This window comes from Mastomys coucha, unplaced genomic scaffold (assembly GCF_008632895.1).
Source record: "Mastomys coucha isolate ucsf_1 unplaced genomic scaffold, UCSF_Mcou_1 pScaffold22, whole genome shotgun sequence".
Lineage (NCBI taxonomy): Eukaryota > Metazoa > Chordata > Mammalia > Rodentia > Muridae > Mastomys > Mastomys coucha.
Window position 1 is genome coordinate 95,356,412 of NW_022196905.1, and position 18,710 is coordinate 95,375,121.

General features: G+C 41.5%; 1 protein-coding gene across 6 annotated transcripts in view; it reads right to left on the reverse strand.

Moving 5' to 3' along the window:
• Mapk10 (mitogen-activated protein kinase 10) overlaps positions 1-18,710 on the reverse strand; it is a 294,149-nt gene that overhangs the window by 68,450 nt on the left and 206,989 nt on the right. For all 6 annotated transcript variants that reach the window (XM_031337017.1, XM_031337021.1, XM_031337020.1 and 3 more), the window contains 5 exons: positions 13,792-13,921; positions 8,945-9,003; positions 7,783-7,921; positions 6,957-7,122; positions 4,544-4,615 (listed from right to left, as the gene is read on the reverse strand). In XM_031337017.1, coding sequence (XP_031192877.1) covers positions 4,544-4,615; positions 6,957-7,122; positions 7,783-7,921; positions 8,945-9,003; positions 13,792-13,921 — 566 coding nt within the window. The remainder of the gene's footprint in view (positions 1-4,543; positions 4,616-6,956; positions 7,123-7,782; positions 7,922-8,944; positions 9,004-13,791; positions 13,922-18,710) is intronic.

Sequence of the window (18,710 nt, forward strand, 5' to 3'; positions counted from 1 at the left end):
GGGAGGACCTGGGAGGGGATGAGGAAGAGAAAATTGTGATGAGAATACATTGCATGAGAAAATTTATTTTCAATTAAAGAAAAAAGAAGCAGGCTTAAAGAAGGCCCATGCGAGGTCAGTGGAGCTGTGGTAAGCATGTGGTAAGCATGTGGTAAGCATGTGGTAAGCATGTGGTAAGCATGTGGTAAGCATGTGGTAAGCAGGAGGACAGTGTTTCAGACTTGGCCTTAGGGCAAAAAGAAGGAAGGAGAGACTGCAGTGTCTGGAAAACCTTCTAACTGGGAGACTTGAAGCTGCTTCTCTACAAACCGTTGCTGGAAGAAACAGACTGCCTGTGGAAGGCAGGGAGCCCTGCTCTCTATACTCTGTAATGCTGTGTGTGTGGTGGGATCTGTTTTCATCGTGACGATAGTAAATGCTGTGTGTGTGGTGGGATCTGTTTTCATCGTGACGATAGTAAAGATTGAGTGAGGTGATGCACAATACAGATAAATGAGTTAAAAACTTTGGCCTTTATGTACACATTCTACACACATGTTCATGTGCACATGGGTAGGCAGCTGCATATATGTCTGTGTATGTACATAGGGGAAAGAACATTTCAGGTGCTATTCTTCAGGCTACACCTGCCATCTTTGGAGACAGGGACAAGGTCTCTCACTAGCCTGGAGTTTGCCACGAAGCTAGGCTGGCTGGCCAGTAAACCACAGGGAGTACTTGTCACCATACTCCAGGAATGTTCTGCAATGTCTGCTCTTTTTAGATGTGTTCTCACAATTGAGCACGTATTCCTGTGCTTGCAAAGCAACTACTTTACCAACTGGCCATCTCTCTGGCATTATCTGTATTTTATGTTTAAAATTGTATTTCCTTTGCTAACGTTCTAATTCAGTAAACTATCCTGTGAGGTCACCAGGGCTATCAAACACCCAGAAAAGCCCACAGTGTTTCTCAAAATTTAAAGACATATTTAAGAGAACACTTCAGCATTGGTGAATGCTCCATATGATTTTTATGATTTCCTTTTTTAAAAAACATTTTTGCTTTACACCCAGAATTAAAAGTTTTGTGAGAGGTGAGAAATAATGTTGAATACAGATTATTACATAAGTTTCCAGTCAGAAAAATTTAACGTTTTTATTAATATTAAATAATTTATGCATGTTTTAATAATTCTGAGCAGGAAAGCCTACAGATATTGAAGTAGGAGTGCAGTGGCTGGTTTTGTGTATCAACTTGACACAAGTTGGAGTTATCAAAGAGAAACGAGCCTCCCTTGAGGAAATAATTCCATGAGATCCAGCTGTAAGGCATTTTCTCAATTAGTGATCAAGTGGGGAGGGCCCAGTGTGGGTGGTGCCATCTCTGGGCTGATAGTCCCGGGTTCTATAAGAAAGCAAGTTGAGCAAGCCAGGGGAAGCAAGCCAGTAAGGAACATCCCTCCATGGCCTCTGCATCAGCTCCTGCTTCCTGGCCGCCTGCTTGAGTTCCAGTCCTGACTTCCTTTCCTCCCCAACTTGCTTCTTGGTCATGATATTTATGCAGGAATAGAAACCCTGACTAAGACAAGGAGGGTCTCTATTAATGTATACACCACTTTGGTATTACTTTCAGCCAATCGTAGAGCTACTTTAATTACATTAACGTATAGCCACGGTTCTTACTGGGGACAAAGCCACATCCTTGTGCTTCTCTTCTGTGGTTCAATGAGTCACTTCAGCTGCCTGATCTTGCTCTAACAACAATAGGAAGCCCTAGTCATAACGGGACAGTGTGGTATTCAGAGATAAATGAAACAATTCCATACAAAATCCACAAGCATATTTGTCCCTTGCTTAAGAGAGATGGTTTATTTTCTATGTCACCACAGGTAAAAACTATTATATTGTTAACTATATGTAAATTTAACTAGAAACAGGAATCAAAAAGGAAACATTCTCACCATTCCATTTTCAATTAGTTACTGATAAAATGGTCATTGTTCATTGTTCCTGTAGGCATATGTCACACAAGACAGTCAGCTTAATTATCAAAGACCTGTGTTCTGTGTAATGACCACACTTGTTAAAGCCACATACTTCCCTACAATCTACACTCTCTGCATTAGAGATTAAAGTCCATGATCACATGGATCAAAGATACAGATTTTATGCATCCTTTTGTATGTACATATACCCTGTATGTACAGACCTTTGTACAATTTCATTTCAGGTCTTAATATTTTTGTAAAAGGAAAATGAAAATAAAAGCAAGACCCCAGAAGAATAATTTATGGAAAAACATCATATCATCAAGGAAGTGGCTGCTGCCGTCTTGCTGAAGGGTCAGCTTAGACTGAAAAAGGTTTTCTAATTATGTTCACTGTTGAGTCTCAGCTGTCAAAACAGAAGAAGAATTCTGAGAAGCCTGTGGAGAGATATACAGCCCACAGGACAGCCTTGGTCTGTGAGACCAAGTGACCTATGACAGCCATGTCCCACACTGATGAAGAATCCTGGCCTTTTTGTGTCTACCAGCAAGTGTGCCCCAGAGACAGATGGCAGCTCCATTCAGAGCAGTGATGTAGAGGTACCTCTCTGTATATCTTTAATGTATTTTACCCCAAAGGCCAAAGCACAAAGAATAATTCTTGCTTGTAAGATCAGTGCACTGATGTATGAATATGGATTATAACATTGTTCACACTGGTTATGTAACTGGTCCCCAAATTACAAATACCAACTTGATATAAAGCAAAATTCTCAAATAATCACATGTGAAATTTAACTGTGGATAAAGGCATATGCCATCTAAACTGGATTATGGACAGAAGGGTGCCACAGGCTTACCTCAACCTCCAAACCAGCACTATCCAATAAAAAGGATAAAGACTCTCAACAAACTGTTCAAGCAATTTAAAATGGGCTAATATCAGCATTAGAGAAGTATAGTAAGGCTCAGGTAAGAACAATTTTATCAATATACGTTTTATCCCAATTCATTCGAGATATTGTCACTAATACATAAGCACTTTGAGGCCATCACTGGTTCGTTTTACATACTTTGTTTCTCTCAGACAGTGCTTTGCATTGTATGCATCCAGCACTTGTAATTCAATTTATAATTTCTAATGCTGAGAAGAAACATATGGCCCATAGATCTTTATTATTGAAGGGCTAGAAGACATTAGCACTTCATGTTCATGCTGGGAGTCAGCAAATGTCATATTAATGTCCAGCAGAATGTATAAAATGCCCATTTCCTATTAACTTCTTACTCAGTCATACTTTTCTAACTATAACCCTTTTTATGTCAAAACAAAACTATAATCTTTCTTTTATAGTAAAAAGGTTGCTTACTAGAACTTATTTTCAAATAAAATGACTAATAGAGTTAACTGCTGTATTTCTTATTGACAAAATCCCAAAACTCATATCAAATAATTATTCCGCACTGCTGTTGAAGTTGTCAGTTGGTGTTGACCATAATTCCCATTAGCATTTGTAAGACCTTCTGCACTTGTCATCATATATTCTCCTTGTGAAGTTTATTTTCTACATTTCATAAGAACAAAATATATCTAGAGAGTGAGCTTCTGGTCACCAAAGAAGCTCATCTGCTTTAGTTATTCTCATTTATACAAAGCTCTCTGAGAAACGTAGCTGGAACAGCAATGCCTAATCTTTATGTGTGTTCAAGTGTGTGGGCACAAGAGGACATCGGAGGTCATTGTCCAGAGTTCTGTCCAATCACATTCCACCTTCGGTTTTGAGTCAGTCTTTCACTAACCGTGGAGCCCCTTGATTGGCTAGGTTGGCTGCCCAGAACTGAACTTACAGATGTGAGCTTCTGCACTAGCTTTCACGTGGGTGCTGGGGACTTGAACTCAGGTCCTCCTTGTTCAGTCAGCACTGAGCACTCCCTGGCTACACAATTACCTATTTATTTATTTACCAACTTATCATCTCAAAGTTTCTCTTAAAGTCACCTGCCCTCTGTTACTTGGGATAATAATCATGATTTCTAAGGATGGACAATCATACTTTATAGAAGCTCTGCCACAGGGGCTTCTCTGAACCTGTGTGTATATGAATCCACAGACTGATGCTTAGAATGTGAGGGAGAGTAATTAAGGAGCAGGCTCAAATGTTTTGGATCATAAATAAATAGCTGTAGAAAGAAGATAGGAAATGACTTACAAACAATAGCTTCTTTTGCTAATTATGTTTTTGTTGTTGATTGGTTTGTTGGTTGTCTACTTGGTTTTCATTCAGATTTGAATTGTCTCTATTATTTGTGAAAGATAGCATTCCTGCTTTGGCTTATAGGAAAGAGGGTGATTTAAGAAGCAAGTGGCTATTGAAAAATTAATGAGAAGTCCTGTGGTGGCCAGTCTGAGTGCTGGTGAGAAAATATAGAAGCCTTTGCCTCGTCTTGACAAGCAACCCACTTACCCACTTGTGCAAGTTTCTGCTTCTGTCTTTACTCTGCTGGTAAAACCATTATGAGTTTAAAAGGAGAGAAAACAGAACGGGCGCAGCCTCAGCCAAAGGTACAAGGATACAGTCCCTTCCGGGAAAGAGGATTTTGTGGCGGACCATTTCTCCCATGATGCATCCCACAGACCATATATCCACTAGAACAGGAAAGAGAGCGTGAAGACAGAAGAGGAAAGCAAGGTTAACTGACTCTCGTGACTGGAAAGTAACTTTCACATTCCGCCTGGCGTGGTCCAATGTGAGTTCAGATCCACACTGCTATTGTGCAGGCTCTACAGTGAGAGCTCCCTCATATGTAAAAGCACTGTGTGGATGCCCAAAGTACATCTTCATTGACTTGAGTTGGTAACATTGTGGACAGGAAAAGGGTTCACTGAACCAATAGTATGCGCAGGCAGGTGTTGGTTAAAGGTCTCAGAGAGGGTCTTAAAACATGTGCTGGACTCATCCCTGTAGGGTGACTGTGTTCAATTCCTATTTTATTCAGTTATGTGCAGTGGAGAAACAAGATCACATCTGTCTGTCCCAAATAAGAACCCATTCGACCAAACCCAAGAGACTAGGAGACGGTTGGTGAGCTTTGGAGGTGAGAAACTATAGTTTCTGCACTCAGAACTTAAAATAAACATCAGTTTTAATTTTGATCTGAAATATTTTGAGAGAAATGAACATTTAGCATGTACACAAAGGAGTCATGTAGAAGTGGAAATTCACAAAAGGTGTTAAAGTGTAAGTACGTGTGTTTATTTCCCAATTGTAGTCATATCGGTTAACCAGTGTGTCTCTTCCCAACCTTCTCTCTCTCAGTTTCATATTTATTAGTGACAAGTGGATTTTGAAACAAAACATTAGGCGAAGTTGCTCCAAGGGGTGTAAGGCAGGGTGAGGTGCACAGGAGGGGCATGCCTAAGGCAAGAAGAAGCTGTTTTTCTGCATGATAACCACCTTCCGGTGAGAGGGGAGCCAGCACGGGGGACAGGACCTTCCTCCCTGCACAGAGAGGACTGCTTTATTGGTTGGTTTTTGTTGTTGTTACTGTTGCTGCTTTGTAGCCCTTTCAAATAAGGAAGGAGAAAGGGATTGTATATTTTCTGTCTGTGTGACAAAGACCTAAGGACACAGACCAAGTGTACTCAGACTCCCAGGTTCTGTAAAGTCCCGAACTCCCTTACCTTCTGTGACACTTAGTGATCATACCAATGGCTATTTGCTAAATGCAATTTGGGAAATTAACATATCCCATGCTTCAAACATTTATCAGTTCATTGGGTTGGGATATTCAAAATCTTCCCCTTGAAATAAATATAAATTATTAGTAACTACAGTCCTCTACTCTTGACTTTTCTTTGACTGAGCCTCTTTGGTTTTTAGTTGGAATGAGAACTCCAGTAATATCTAAGTCAAAGGTAACATAGCTCTGGACATGACCATCCAAGTGAGCCTGGCCCGCTGGGGGCTAACATCCTCCATGATGCAGAGAAAGGCATTAGCCGGCGTCTAGACTGGAAGGACATAGGTAATTTCTTTTAACTTCAGTGCTGAGGGAATTTTCATGTACTCTGTAGTAACTGCACTCAAAAGCACAATAGTAGCTGTTTTAATAAAATGTATGAAAATAGATTGCTAGGAATTAAATATATAAAACATAAAGACAGATATTCAGGACACATGTACAAATCTAACTTAAAGCTAATATAAATTCTAAGTACATTAAATATGGCTTTCAACATGGCTCTCTGTAATAGGCATTCCAGAAAAAATGATAGATTGCAAGGCTTTCAAAGAATTACTTTACAAGCCCTCTAATTCTAATCAATCAAAATTCAATTTGAATTTCAGATATTTTTCTATATCTTTCTTTCAACATGTTCATGTTGAAAATTTTTCTTGTGAAAGACATAATGTGAAATGTAATGTTTTTTTCCTTTATGTGGTCTCTAGAACGTATTCAGATTTCCTAGATATATGCTATACTAAATACACTTGCAGAGCATTTACTATAAGAAAAAGAAGCATACAGTCTGAATAGTTTGACAGACACTAACTTGACTATTCAGTTAGTGAAGAATGTTGTTTCAAGATTCCATAATTTCTTTACTAGTCTTTCCTGAGGACCACAGCCATCAACCTGAGTTACTACAGAGAAGCCGAATGTTGAATTAAAGTATCTGTCTCACAATTTCTACACATTATCTGGGCTACATGGCAATTCTGTAAGCAGTGATTCTCCCTGTCTGAGGCTCATGTGCCAATCAGCAGCCATTTGACTGCATAATCACACTCTATTTGCAACGCTTTTTAGCCTGTGCATTTAGAGTTGCTGCACCCCTCCCGCCTGTTTCTCAGAAACACCCTTCACAGACTTCACACTCTTCACAGACTCCGGATCCCTTCCAGTTGGTATTTTACACTATAAACGCTGGCAGCTGTTTTTCCGAAGCATGAACCCACTACGTCGCTGTTCCAGAACCATCCTACCGTTCTCCTTGTAGCCCATGCCCAGGATGACCTCAGGGGCTCTGTAATATCGCGTCACCACATACGGAGTCATCATGAAGCTTGTGCCCGCTGTCCTGGCCAATCCGAAGTCAAGGATTTTCAGTGTGCAATCAGACTTGACTACAATGTTACTGGGTTTTAAGTCCTGACAATAGGAACAGGGGAAGAAAGTGATTTGGTTATCTACTGGAACTGCAATTTCTTTCTAACAACGGGGCAGCCTTGCAACACAGTGGCTTGCCTGCAGGGCCCAGTGTAAAGCTCAGGATTATGGTGACAAATTTACCATTAGTTTTAGATTTCTAAAATTGCTCTTACACGATATTTTCAGTTAAGAAGAGAATTTGTACTATTACTTTTTGCAGTTTAGGCTCATATTGGGAAGACATCTTGGGGAAAATAACATGTCACTTGTTATAGTCTCTTTGGTTTTCCTTTCAGACATCATAAACCGTTTAGGGTGTGTATCACTTCTATGCCTGACAGGGGAGCAGATAGGGGCAGCTGCCTTTGTGTGGCCAGAAAGGAAGTACCGAAACGAGCTGTCCCTACTTCAGCTATTCATCTGACTTCTGGTCATGAAAGGAATAGGAAACACATCCTTCAGAAGTTGGCTCTCGGTAAGCAAAGACACAAATTCAAATTCTACCAGAGCACAGACAGAAGTCCCCTCTACCCAGCACTCAACTGGAAGGTAAGGCTGCAAAATGACCAAGTGCCTAGCATTTGACCAACTCCCCTGGAGAAGCTGTTCTGTCTGTCCTCAGCCATCAACCCACTGCGAGCCCAGGGTAAGCGCTCTCACCCTGTGGATGATTCCAGCAGAGTGGAGATGCTTGATGCCACACAGCATCTGGTACAGCAAGTAAGACATCCGCTCGTGGTCCAGCTCCATCTGAATCACCTGACACAAGTTGGCATCCATCAGTTCCATCACTAAGTAACTAGAAGGTAAATCCACAATGTTAGTTGCAGAACAGAGGGTCTAGAGCAGCCATTCTCGACCTGGGATCAAAAAACCCTTCCACAGGGGTCACCTCAGACTATCAGAAACCATAGAGATTTACATTACAACCCATAACAGTAGCACAGTCACAGATGTGAAGTAGCAAAGGAAATAATTTCACGGTTGTGGGTCACCACAACATGAAGAACTGCATTAAAAGGTCACAGCATTCAGAAGGTTGAGTACCGCTGCTCTAGAATGACCTTCAAACACTGCCGGAACCCTGTACTTCATCTAAGTTTGTTGAACTTCCAAGCTCTGTGATTGTTGGAATCAAAATACAGAAACCTCCCATGGATATCGTGATTGACAGTGGTGGTGACTCTACAGAGTGAAAAGAGCCGCCTTGTTCATTAGTATGTGGCTTACACCGTCTGTTTTCTAACCCTTATTGATCATACTTTTCCCTTGTATTTCTTAACTCTTTCCTAAGTATTATGATTACAAATGAGAAAAGGACTCAGGACAGCCACTTGTAAAAGTGTGCTGCAGCTGTGTGGATGAAGAAACCATGCTCTAGAATTACTGCCCCAAGTCTATCTTTGTCACTGTCTTTCTAAACAAATTAATTTGGCACAAAATTAAAGGCATCACCAAAACAGATAAAAATAACAAGGAAAACAGCAGACTATCTTTTATTAATATTTCATAAAATGAATTGAGCCATCCTAGAATCTCACAACATTGATGAGCAAATATTCAATAGTCTGTGAAACAAAAAGCACATGAACCAGACAGAAGCAAGACTGCCCGTCAGAAGGCCACACCCACCACAGTAACATCTTCTCACTATATACTGCCTCCTCAGGCCCTGGGTCCTGTCCCTTAGGTCCCTTTTCTTGGCAGGGAATTTCATTCAGGATTTTATTGCTATTTCTTATTTTTGTCATTTCCTCTGGAGTTGTCTAAGTGAATTCTGGGCCAAACTTTCCTCCATTATCTTTGTTCATTTGTTACTTACACATCTTGGAACTCCTCCAGTGTTTTCTGGGGTGTAAAAACATTTAATAAGCTAATAATCTGGAAGAGAGAGCAGGAAAGAGACAAGAAAAGAAAGATAATAGAAAGTTAATTATTTTTGAAATATGAATATATTTATTCTTACTGTGAGACACTCAATAAAGCCATGATGGAAACAGAAGAGATTACGAATATCTCTGGACTGCTTCAGAGAACAGAAAACTGTGATCAGAAAGCTCCTAAAACCTGTCTTCACATTCCAAATGAAGTCAAAAGATCACTTCTGAGGCAGAACAAAACTAGAAGAGATCTGTTGTGACTCTGATCACATACGAGCTGCAAGGAAGTCAGTTCCCAAGGGATCCTTGTCCCTCCAAATGCAAAGCCACGCTGTAAGTCGTGCTTTCCTGTTGGTGTGGAAACTTTCTTTCATTTCTATGTGCCAGTCGAACACTGCTTCAACCAATGACCCAGTCTGAACTGGAGTAGGGGTGGGGTAGGATGAACGGTGCAGGGGTGGGGTAGGATGAACGGGGCACAGTAACCATGAAAAATTCTACAAAATGCAGGTTAAAAAGTTGCCTAAATTCAATTTTGTTTAGGTGAGTGATTTTGTGAATTAGATTATAAGGTAAGTCAACCTAAGATACAACATTTGGCATAATTTCATGTAAATTATATGGATATATAATTTCTCACATATCTTTCCATTTAAATGTTATACAGTAATGTGTGGGTGGAAAATAAAAAATATAAAACAAAGGGAACAGTCTACTTAAAATGTAGATATGAATAGAAATATACTTTACCAAAAAATTAGTTTGAGATCTAAATAACTTCAAGGTACAAACAAATTCAGTGGCTTTTCACAAAGATCCTAAGTGGCACTCACACATAACATGCTCAAAACAATACAATTGTAAAGAAATGAAAACTGAGTCACTTCTCTAAATTTTTTCATTGTTGTTTAGATAAATTACTTTTTTAAAAGGCACAAGGTATCCAGTGTTTGTGTTAAACTTTTAAGTGTCTGTTCTTCTGAGTGATTGGTGACAGGTCAAGTGGAATGATGCGTGTACTCGCAGTGCATTCGTCACATGATCATCATATATGCTCATCATCTATTTCCCACACATCAAATACATCTCATAAAGTAATGCTTTATTGCAGAAAGTTTTTTTTTCGTTTTTTTTTTTTTTTAGAAAAATTGAACTATGCATAGGGAACACAGTTGCACACACTTGCACACGTGCATAGCATAGTCTCATACTCACACACCACTAAAGGATTGAATAAGTCTAACTTCCATCATCTTGTGGCATTTAAATTAGTCTCAAGAAATATTACAGGTTGCTCTCAATATCAGTTTCCCATGATATGGGGCTTGTGGAGTCATGGGAAACAGGCCTAGAGCAAAAGTGGGTTTGAGGTGTATCCTAACTCCAGAAATCTCATCCTGAGATCAGCAGGAGCAACATCGCTCCCCCTTTCCACTGGGCCTGCACTTCCTGGTATACAAAGCCCTTTGCCCCTCTGGAGATGTCTCCCTGCCCCATATCCCTTTCCTTTCTCCTCTTAAGGTCATGTCCAACAGCACCTAGAATTCCTCCGTATGCAAATGAGACATACCGAGCACCCTGGCCCCCAGCCAATGATTTACACTCACCCCAGCCTCTACTCACTCCTCAAAGGTTTAAATAGCTTTTGTTCCCCATTAAAATGACCTGTTGCACTGAAGCTGCCTTCACAGAGTCTGTTCTCCCCATGCTCACTGCTCTCTTAGCCCCTTGGCCTCCTAGCCCCTGCTTCCTCTCTCAGGATCCATTAGCTGTGATCTCAGGCCTATCACACTGCTACAAGTGGGGAAGTGGAGCCTGACCAGCATCGTGATCCATTCCTTTCTCTGTGCTCTTAGTTCCCATTTTCCTAGGCACTCACTTTATAACTTCTTGCTTGAGTGTATGTTTGTGCACTCTGTCCTCAGAAGCCAAAGGCCTCGGATTCCTTAGAACTAGATGGCTGTGAGTGAGCATGCAGGTACTGAGGAATTAACCCATCTCCTTCAGAAGAGATTTCCCTGTTCTTATCCACTGAGTAATCTCTCCACCTCCCCAAATGTCCCAGCTCCAAGCTCATGTGTTGCTGTTCCAATGCTGAGCTACTAGGCAAGTGCCTACCAATCAGCTCAGTTCCAGAAGAGGTCACTGCTGCCTCCACTTGGAATAGTGTTTCCCAGCAGGAATCTGATTCAGTTATTTTATCCAACCTCTGGGGAGGCACAGCCATGAGTCAGCATTTGCCATGACCCCACCATCACAACAATCATCACTTCCTGGAATTGGGTTTTCTTTTTCTAAATGGATTTTCCTTTTATTAGACCAAAAGTGTCAACTGACTTGAACCCCTGGGAGATCCCAGAGCCTGGGCCACCAAACAAACAAAGAGCATACAGGGGCACGTCCAAGGCCCCTGGCACAATTGTAGCAAGGGCTGCCTTGTCTAGCCTCAGTGGGAGAGGATGTGCCTAACCCTGTAGAGACTTGATGTCCCAGGGTGGGGGGATACTTGGTGTAGGGGTGGCAACCTCTCAGAGGTGAAGGGGAGGCAGAATGGGGGGACTAACCCTGCAGTAGGGGATCAGGAGGGGGCAACATTTGGGATGTAAGTAAATAAAATAATTAAAAATGTTTAAAAAAGAATTCTAATGAGATCCATTCATCGTTTTTCTCTGCTTTTCAAGGATTAACAGAACTCCCTGTTTAAATAGCCTTTCTCTTTAAGTATTAATGAAGAATTACAACTGATTGTAGATGAGCTTGCTCTCTGTTAAAAAATGTTTGAATAAGCTTATATGCATATATTCACATACACAAATATAAAAGGAGGATATAGTGGATATAGTTTGATGTTGTCTATAAGTTGTTATGGAAATTTGGAAGTCTTTGTTTTCCTTAAGGAATGGTTCCCATGAATCCCGGAATACAGGATATGGAGGGATATCATGGTCAACATCAGAGGAAGGTCTCAACTGTTTTCTGCTTCCATAAGGCAATGCTGAGGGCTGAGCAACTTTATGACAAGGTTATTTAGTCACTGTCCTGGGAGTTCCAAGGCATGGTGCCAGTGTTCGCTTGGTTCTGGAGATGCCCGAGAGGCAGCAATCATACCTCAAAGCAGGAAGTCACACAAGTGATACAAGACATTGTCATGAAGTCCCAGAGCTCCCACCAAAGCTATGCCCATCCCTTCTAAATACATGTCTCCAGATATCCTAAGCAACTCCTCTTAGATCCCTCTTCTGAAAGGACTGGCCCCCTCTCACATGACAAGACTGGAGACCAACTTCCAACATATGAACCTTTGGAAAACACAGTTGAAATCTATCCAAACCACACCAGGGAGAACATTTCTCTAAAGTTGGCCAAGCATCTGGGAATTTCTCCACAAGATCTTTCCAAATCTCCACAGGCTATGGAAAGGTTAAATAGGTAGAAGTTCATGTATCACAAATGTTCTTCCCAGCTGCTTCATTGCCTGTATCCACCAGCTTTCATCCTCCTTCCTAACATCCGAATCCCCCTCTCTGGTCACCTGAGAGACCATGTTGCTTCTGTGCAGTGTGACTCTTGAGAATCATTTGTCCCAACACGTCTAGATTTCTTTCTAGAAGTCTCATTGGAGTAAAGCAATGGAATAAAAGAGGCACCCTGCCACTTTATCACAAATGCAGTTCAACCAAGCATACATTTGCTGCTTACTGCTCTGGTAGACAGTTTGCCATATGATGTGATCTCACAAAATATATTGATAATTTCATATATTCTAGATTTGTTTATACTTTAAGACTAAGTAGGAAGATATGACCACTGTTATTTTTAGGTTTATCTATAAAAGTATAATTTTGCCAGGCAGTGGTGGTGCACACCTTTAATCCCAGCACTTGGGAGGCAGAGGCAGACAGATTTTTGAGTTCGAGGCCAGCCTGGTCTACAGAGTGAGTTCCAGGACAGCCAGGGCTATACAGAGAAACCCTGCCTCAAAAAAAAAAAAAAAAAAAAAAAAAAAAAAAAAAAAAACAAAAACAAAAACAAAAAAACAAAAAAACAAAAAAAGTATAATTTTATTGCATATTTGTATGAAATAAAATGTGCCTGATAAACTTATTACAATTATTAGTCGCCATAAAGTTAAATAATTTTCTTTGCTCTCTCTAAACTAAGAGGACACAGGGGACACAGACTGAGATCCTCGCCTAACATTAATAAAGACTGGGCTCTGCAGCAATGGCCACCTCCACCCAGGAGCACTGAGCAAAGGCTCTGGATGAACCTGCTCTGCATGCTTCCCTTGTGTGTGCAAAGGCCACCTCCTCCTCCCAGAGCAAGATGCTCACACAGCAGGGAGGGGCCCTCAATAGCAGAAGCTTCAACCTGACTCTAACTAAAGCACACAGGAGACAATACGGTGACACAAATCTTCCCTCACTTATTATGAACTCAAAACATAAGGAAATGTTTGGTCCTGTGAGGCTTTCTCTGGTGTTTAGTTTGTTTGGGGGGGGCTTCAGTTTGATTGGAAAGCATGAGGCTCCTGGGTTCATTTTGAGCATGATAACCAAATAAGGTTAATTTCATAATAGGGACATCTCAGTCATATTCTCTTCTCTTCTATGCCATATGGCTTTCCGATAATTTTTAAATCAGGAAGCTACCATGGGGACAGGAAAACCAAATGCAGCATATGAGCAAAACCAACAACCTTCAGAGACAGAGCTGGCAAAGCCAGCCTTCTGTCAGCAGGGCCTTTGCTGTCTTCCTCGGCCTCTTAACCTCCCACACAGAGACTTACGTTTTTATGGTTCACACACTTCATGAGGACCAGCTCCCGGTAAGCCCTCTTGGCATGAGTTTGGTTCTGGAAGGGTCTGCTGAGTTTCTTAATGGCCACATTTCTGTCAAGGACAGCATCGTACGCAGCACTGTCAAGATTCAAAAGGGAGTCTGATTTCAGAACCCAGTATGGACAAAGAAGATAGATAGCTCTACAAGTCACACCTGGACACGTACAGGGTACATGTTAATAAAGTCACAAGGAAAGGCATGCATGACTGGAAGATGGTGGGAAGGGGAGAAGGGAAGGGAGTAGGATGGGGAGGGGGAAGGAAAAAGGGTGGGACATTGCCAGGCTACAGCTTCAAATGGAACCATTGAGCTGGAGATTGGAATATGAAAGCCAAGTGCTCAAATTTCCCATAGGGCCCGTGACCATCCATCTGAGCTTGAATTTCTTATATGTCAATAGGATATGTAGGTGGTCTCTGAGATAGCCTGCAGGTCCTTTGGTTATTTTACATGTACATCTGCTCTGCTCTTTCCCCAAGGACACAATCCAGTTTTTATAGTCTGGTGGTAAACAGCATGAAAGCATTGGCGGATCAGTCACAAGAGTGCACTCGTGAACTACAGCAAGGCTCAAGATGAGATACATCATTGGAAGACACTCCCATACCACACATAACTGCCATTATGTACCAAGAGAGAAGTAAATGCTACTAACACATGCAGCCTTCAAGCCTTAAACAATAAATTATCACGCTTTTAAAAAGCAATCTAAAGTCATAGGACTGTTCCTCACGTAGTCAAAGGAGAACATGACAGGGCCTTTTTGCTTCTGTTTCTCATAATTTACCCGTAACATGTTTGTATTGCATACAAGGCACCTCAGGATTTGCTGAGTTTTGTTGGTTTGCAGGATAAATAAGTGAACCAGAATCCTCCATCCCTAAAACCTATTTATTAAATTTGCAGTGCTGTTAACCATTTAGGGTCAAACTATTGAGTCAAAAGACAAAGAAGAATGACTTTCTATAATGATGTGAGGTACACTGATGGTAAAGAGGGACTCACAGGGTTACTTGGATGAAGCTTTATATTTTGCCTACTACACCCCTCCATTTAATCTTTAGTTGTTGGGGGTTGGGCTGGTGCTCCTATGTATTCAAATGTTAAATTCTGTACCCCAAGATCTAGCTGCTCTAAGACAAGTGAATTTCCACGTACACCAGCCTTTGTTGTGTAAACCTTGTTCCCCAATTTAAAACTATTGGCTAAATAAAAATGGCCATGGCCAATTACCAGGGAGAATACAGAGATGTAGAGTTTGAATGATCAGGCTGGGGGTTGAAGGTCAGGACCACAAGGAGGAGGAAGAAGGTCACTGAAGAAGGGCAAAGGAGAGTGAAGGAGGAGGAAGATGGGGAGAAGAGGTGGTCTCCATTATATGGGATGGACCAGTAGCATGTGCTGGAGTGAAATGCACCCCCAGGATGAACTGCTGAAGCAGATGTAATCTGAGCAAGATTCAAACAGCAAGTTCCTGGGTAATGCAGCTGGGAAGTAGACAGTCTTGCAAATAGAAAAATAGACTCAGGAGGAATCCCCTGCCCTGTAATTGTGCTAGGGCTGATTTTAATACTCCATAGGACTGGCCTTGCTTATTGGGGGGCTGGCCACGTCATATTTATAATTAATAGATCTTATTAAACTCTATTTAGAATTAGTTTTCTCTAAACTCTCTCCACCAAAAGCTTGTTTTCTCTATGCATATGTTCCTTCAAAGAGCAGGCCAGCTCATTCTGTTAGTGGGCAGCTTTGACAGTCATCTCTCTATGGTTACCTTGAAGGCAGTTGGCCCTGCCTTCAAGGACAACTCTTAGAAACTATTCCCTTTTGCTATGACCAACCACTGAGTCCGAAATCCTTCAAAGGGCCAAGTAAATAGGCAGAAAGTCAGCAGTTCCTCCCAGCTTCCCACAAAGCCTGTTCCTTCTTCATCTAAATATCACCAGCATCCTCATACCATGCGTCCATTCGTAGTTTCAAGTCCCATCTCAATCTGAATGTACTTCAGTCTCTCGGTATTCTTTTCACATGTGGTCCTGAACTAAATAAAGCAGTGGCACTCTGAGTGTCGGGAGAATCTGGGGTAAGGCTACCAGCACTTTCCGACTCTCACGTGCTCACTTCGTGGTCCTATCACAGTCTACACTTTGGCTGTCTGACCTGGTCTCTTTGATGAGGTCATTCATGTACACTTTGTACCATGCTGCTTTTAAACAGAAAGTAAACCCATGGGCCTGCTGAGGTGGCTCAGCAGGTAAAGGGACTTGCTGCCAAGCTTGATGACTCTAGTTTGAATCCTGGGACCCACCTGATGGGAAAAGAAAACCAACTCCAGAAAGTTGTCCTCTGACTTCTATCATACACAGAGTTAATAACTGGAAAAATTATAACTGTACTTTTTCCGACAATCTTTTTACATGTTTTAGAATTTGTACCTCACCCCTAGTATTTATCACGTTTATTTCACCAGTGAGAGTGGAGATAAGGTGAAAAGTGCCCTGGCGCCGTGCACACAACGCAAAAGGAAATGACGTGCTCGTAAATACAAGCTTTATATTTACTTCTCAAGGTCACTGATGGTAGCCACAGGAAATGATCACTCACTTCAAAGAAAGCCTGAAAATCTTCAGCCAATACAAGCTAGTTAAGATTTTCAAATCTAAAATAAATAGATGAAAAGAAATATGACAGTTAGGAGTCAGAGTAACTCATGACAGTACTTCCGGTGAAGTCATGTGACCTCTGAGGTCCATACAGAGATGCAGTCATCCAGGCAGATGGCACATCCTGATGGTGACAGCTAGCATCTGGCCATTCTCCTTAGCTGCTTCTGTCCTCTCAGGTCAAGGCTTCAGCTCAGCAGCCTCGCCTGCTGATGCTGCCTAGGAACATGGTGCCCATATTTGGCCAGTTTGTCTGGTGAATCTCTCGCTCTTCGGTAACTCTGTATCTGTTCTTACAGAGGAGAAACCTGGGAGGTTTGTCCTTCCGTAAATCCCTGAGATACTGACTTGGTCCTATAGACAATGGGCCAAGCAAGGTCCTAAGGAGTAACTGAAGAAACACCAACGCACAGGGGAATCTCTGGCTAGGTTTTCCTGACATCGTATTGCACTCTCTGTTCCTCTGGTAGCAGGTTTTGTTAAGGATGCCGGCCCTGCTGCTCTCTAGTGTAGACTCAGGGGGATACAGTGAATACTCTCTCCTGTCTGTCTCTCCACATTCACATCAGAAGTAACAGCATCCTGTCAAGCTTGTTGTAGGAGTGAGGAGTGTAGCTGTAGTGGCTCGCCTAGTAAACAACACCAAATCTTAAAATCAGTGTCCTTGTTGGGTTTATTATGCAACAAAGAATAAAATATGACTTTTTATAATGTGTGACAATTAGAACTCAGTATACTAGTCAGCAACTTCTAGTCTTCCCATTAACTATAAATTAACCACCACACTACCTCGACCCAGTTTCTGAACTTTACCTAATAACATAAAAGAGTAGGGAGAAGTCTTGTATTTAAAATCTTGATACATTTTTATAATAATATAGATATCTGACTTTCAACATTAATAAGCTGGTTAGGGTTTTTAATGAAACAATGTTCAGTTCCTGTTTTTTTGTTTTTTTTTTTAAAGATTTATTTTATTATTGTATCTAAGTACACTGTTGCTCTCTTCAGATGCATCAGAAGAGGTCATCAGATCTCATTATGTATGGTTGTGAGCCACTATGTGGTTGCTGGGATTTGAACTCATGACCTCTGGAAGAGCAGTCAGTGCTCTTAACCGCTGAGCCATCTCACCAGCCCCAGTTCCTGTTTTCTTAAAGGCCCACAGGGTGTTTCTAATCAATGTCAAGGTCAGGTGGTGTCTCTACAATCTCTTTTCTCCAACAAAATGATAATCTTGCCTGTCTAAATTGTGTGGAATATCATGGCTTGGATCATGACCCTTTTGCATAACATTCTTGTGTAAAAGAGACTTCAAAGTTATATGACAAATCCTAATTCATTTGTAGCGAGCACTCTGAATTCCAATGGGTCCTGTAGAGGCCCAGGAAACCCTTGTCAGGCAGAGCTAGGGTGCTCGCCATCTCCTGCCATTCAATGGATGGCAAGCTGAGTTGGCAGAAACCGTGAGATATTTCTGTGCCATAATGATTTGGGCCATGTTCCACATTATAGGTTGGCATAAGGCAGGTGTGGCCACCATGGTTCATTCCTTTATCTTTGATATGGTGTTGAAGTGACAGAAACACCTGCAGGTACCTACTTCCAGCTCAAGATTCTCTGACTTCAGAGATGAGTATGTGTTCTGGCAACATGGCAGTTCTGGGGTCTTCCAGAGTTGGGAGCTCCCTGCAAAACCCTCCAGGAGGCCCAGACAGAAGCCTACTTCTCTGGATTTCCAGCATGTGAACGAGCACACAATTGACTGTACTAAACCTCCAACTTCAGAAATTGTCTTCCTCCTTCCTTTGACAGTGTCAGGTACTATACACCCCATTCTCTGCAGTTCCTACATGGTCACTAGCGGTGATCTAACAAACACACCTGCAGACTGCCACTGCTGCTGCTGCACAGGTAAACTGGTGTCTCAACGTCTCCCTTTCTTACTAAGTCATCTTTCATTCATGGCCATGAAGTTTTGATTTTTTTCCCCTTTCTCTATAAAGATAAAAGTGGAAGCGCATCTTTAGAGAGATTCTCTGACTACTTTCTGGAGTATATGCTGAAGAACTATAACCAATGTTATGTAACTATAACAGTTACAACTATAGGTATAACCAGTATCATACAACTACAACAGTTATAACTACAGCTATAACCAGTGTCATATAACTATAACAGTTATAACTACAGCTATAACCAG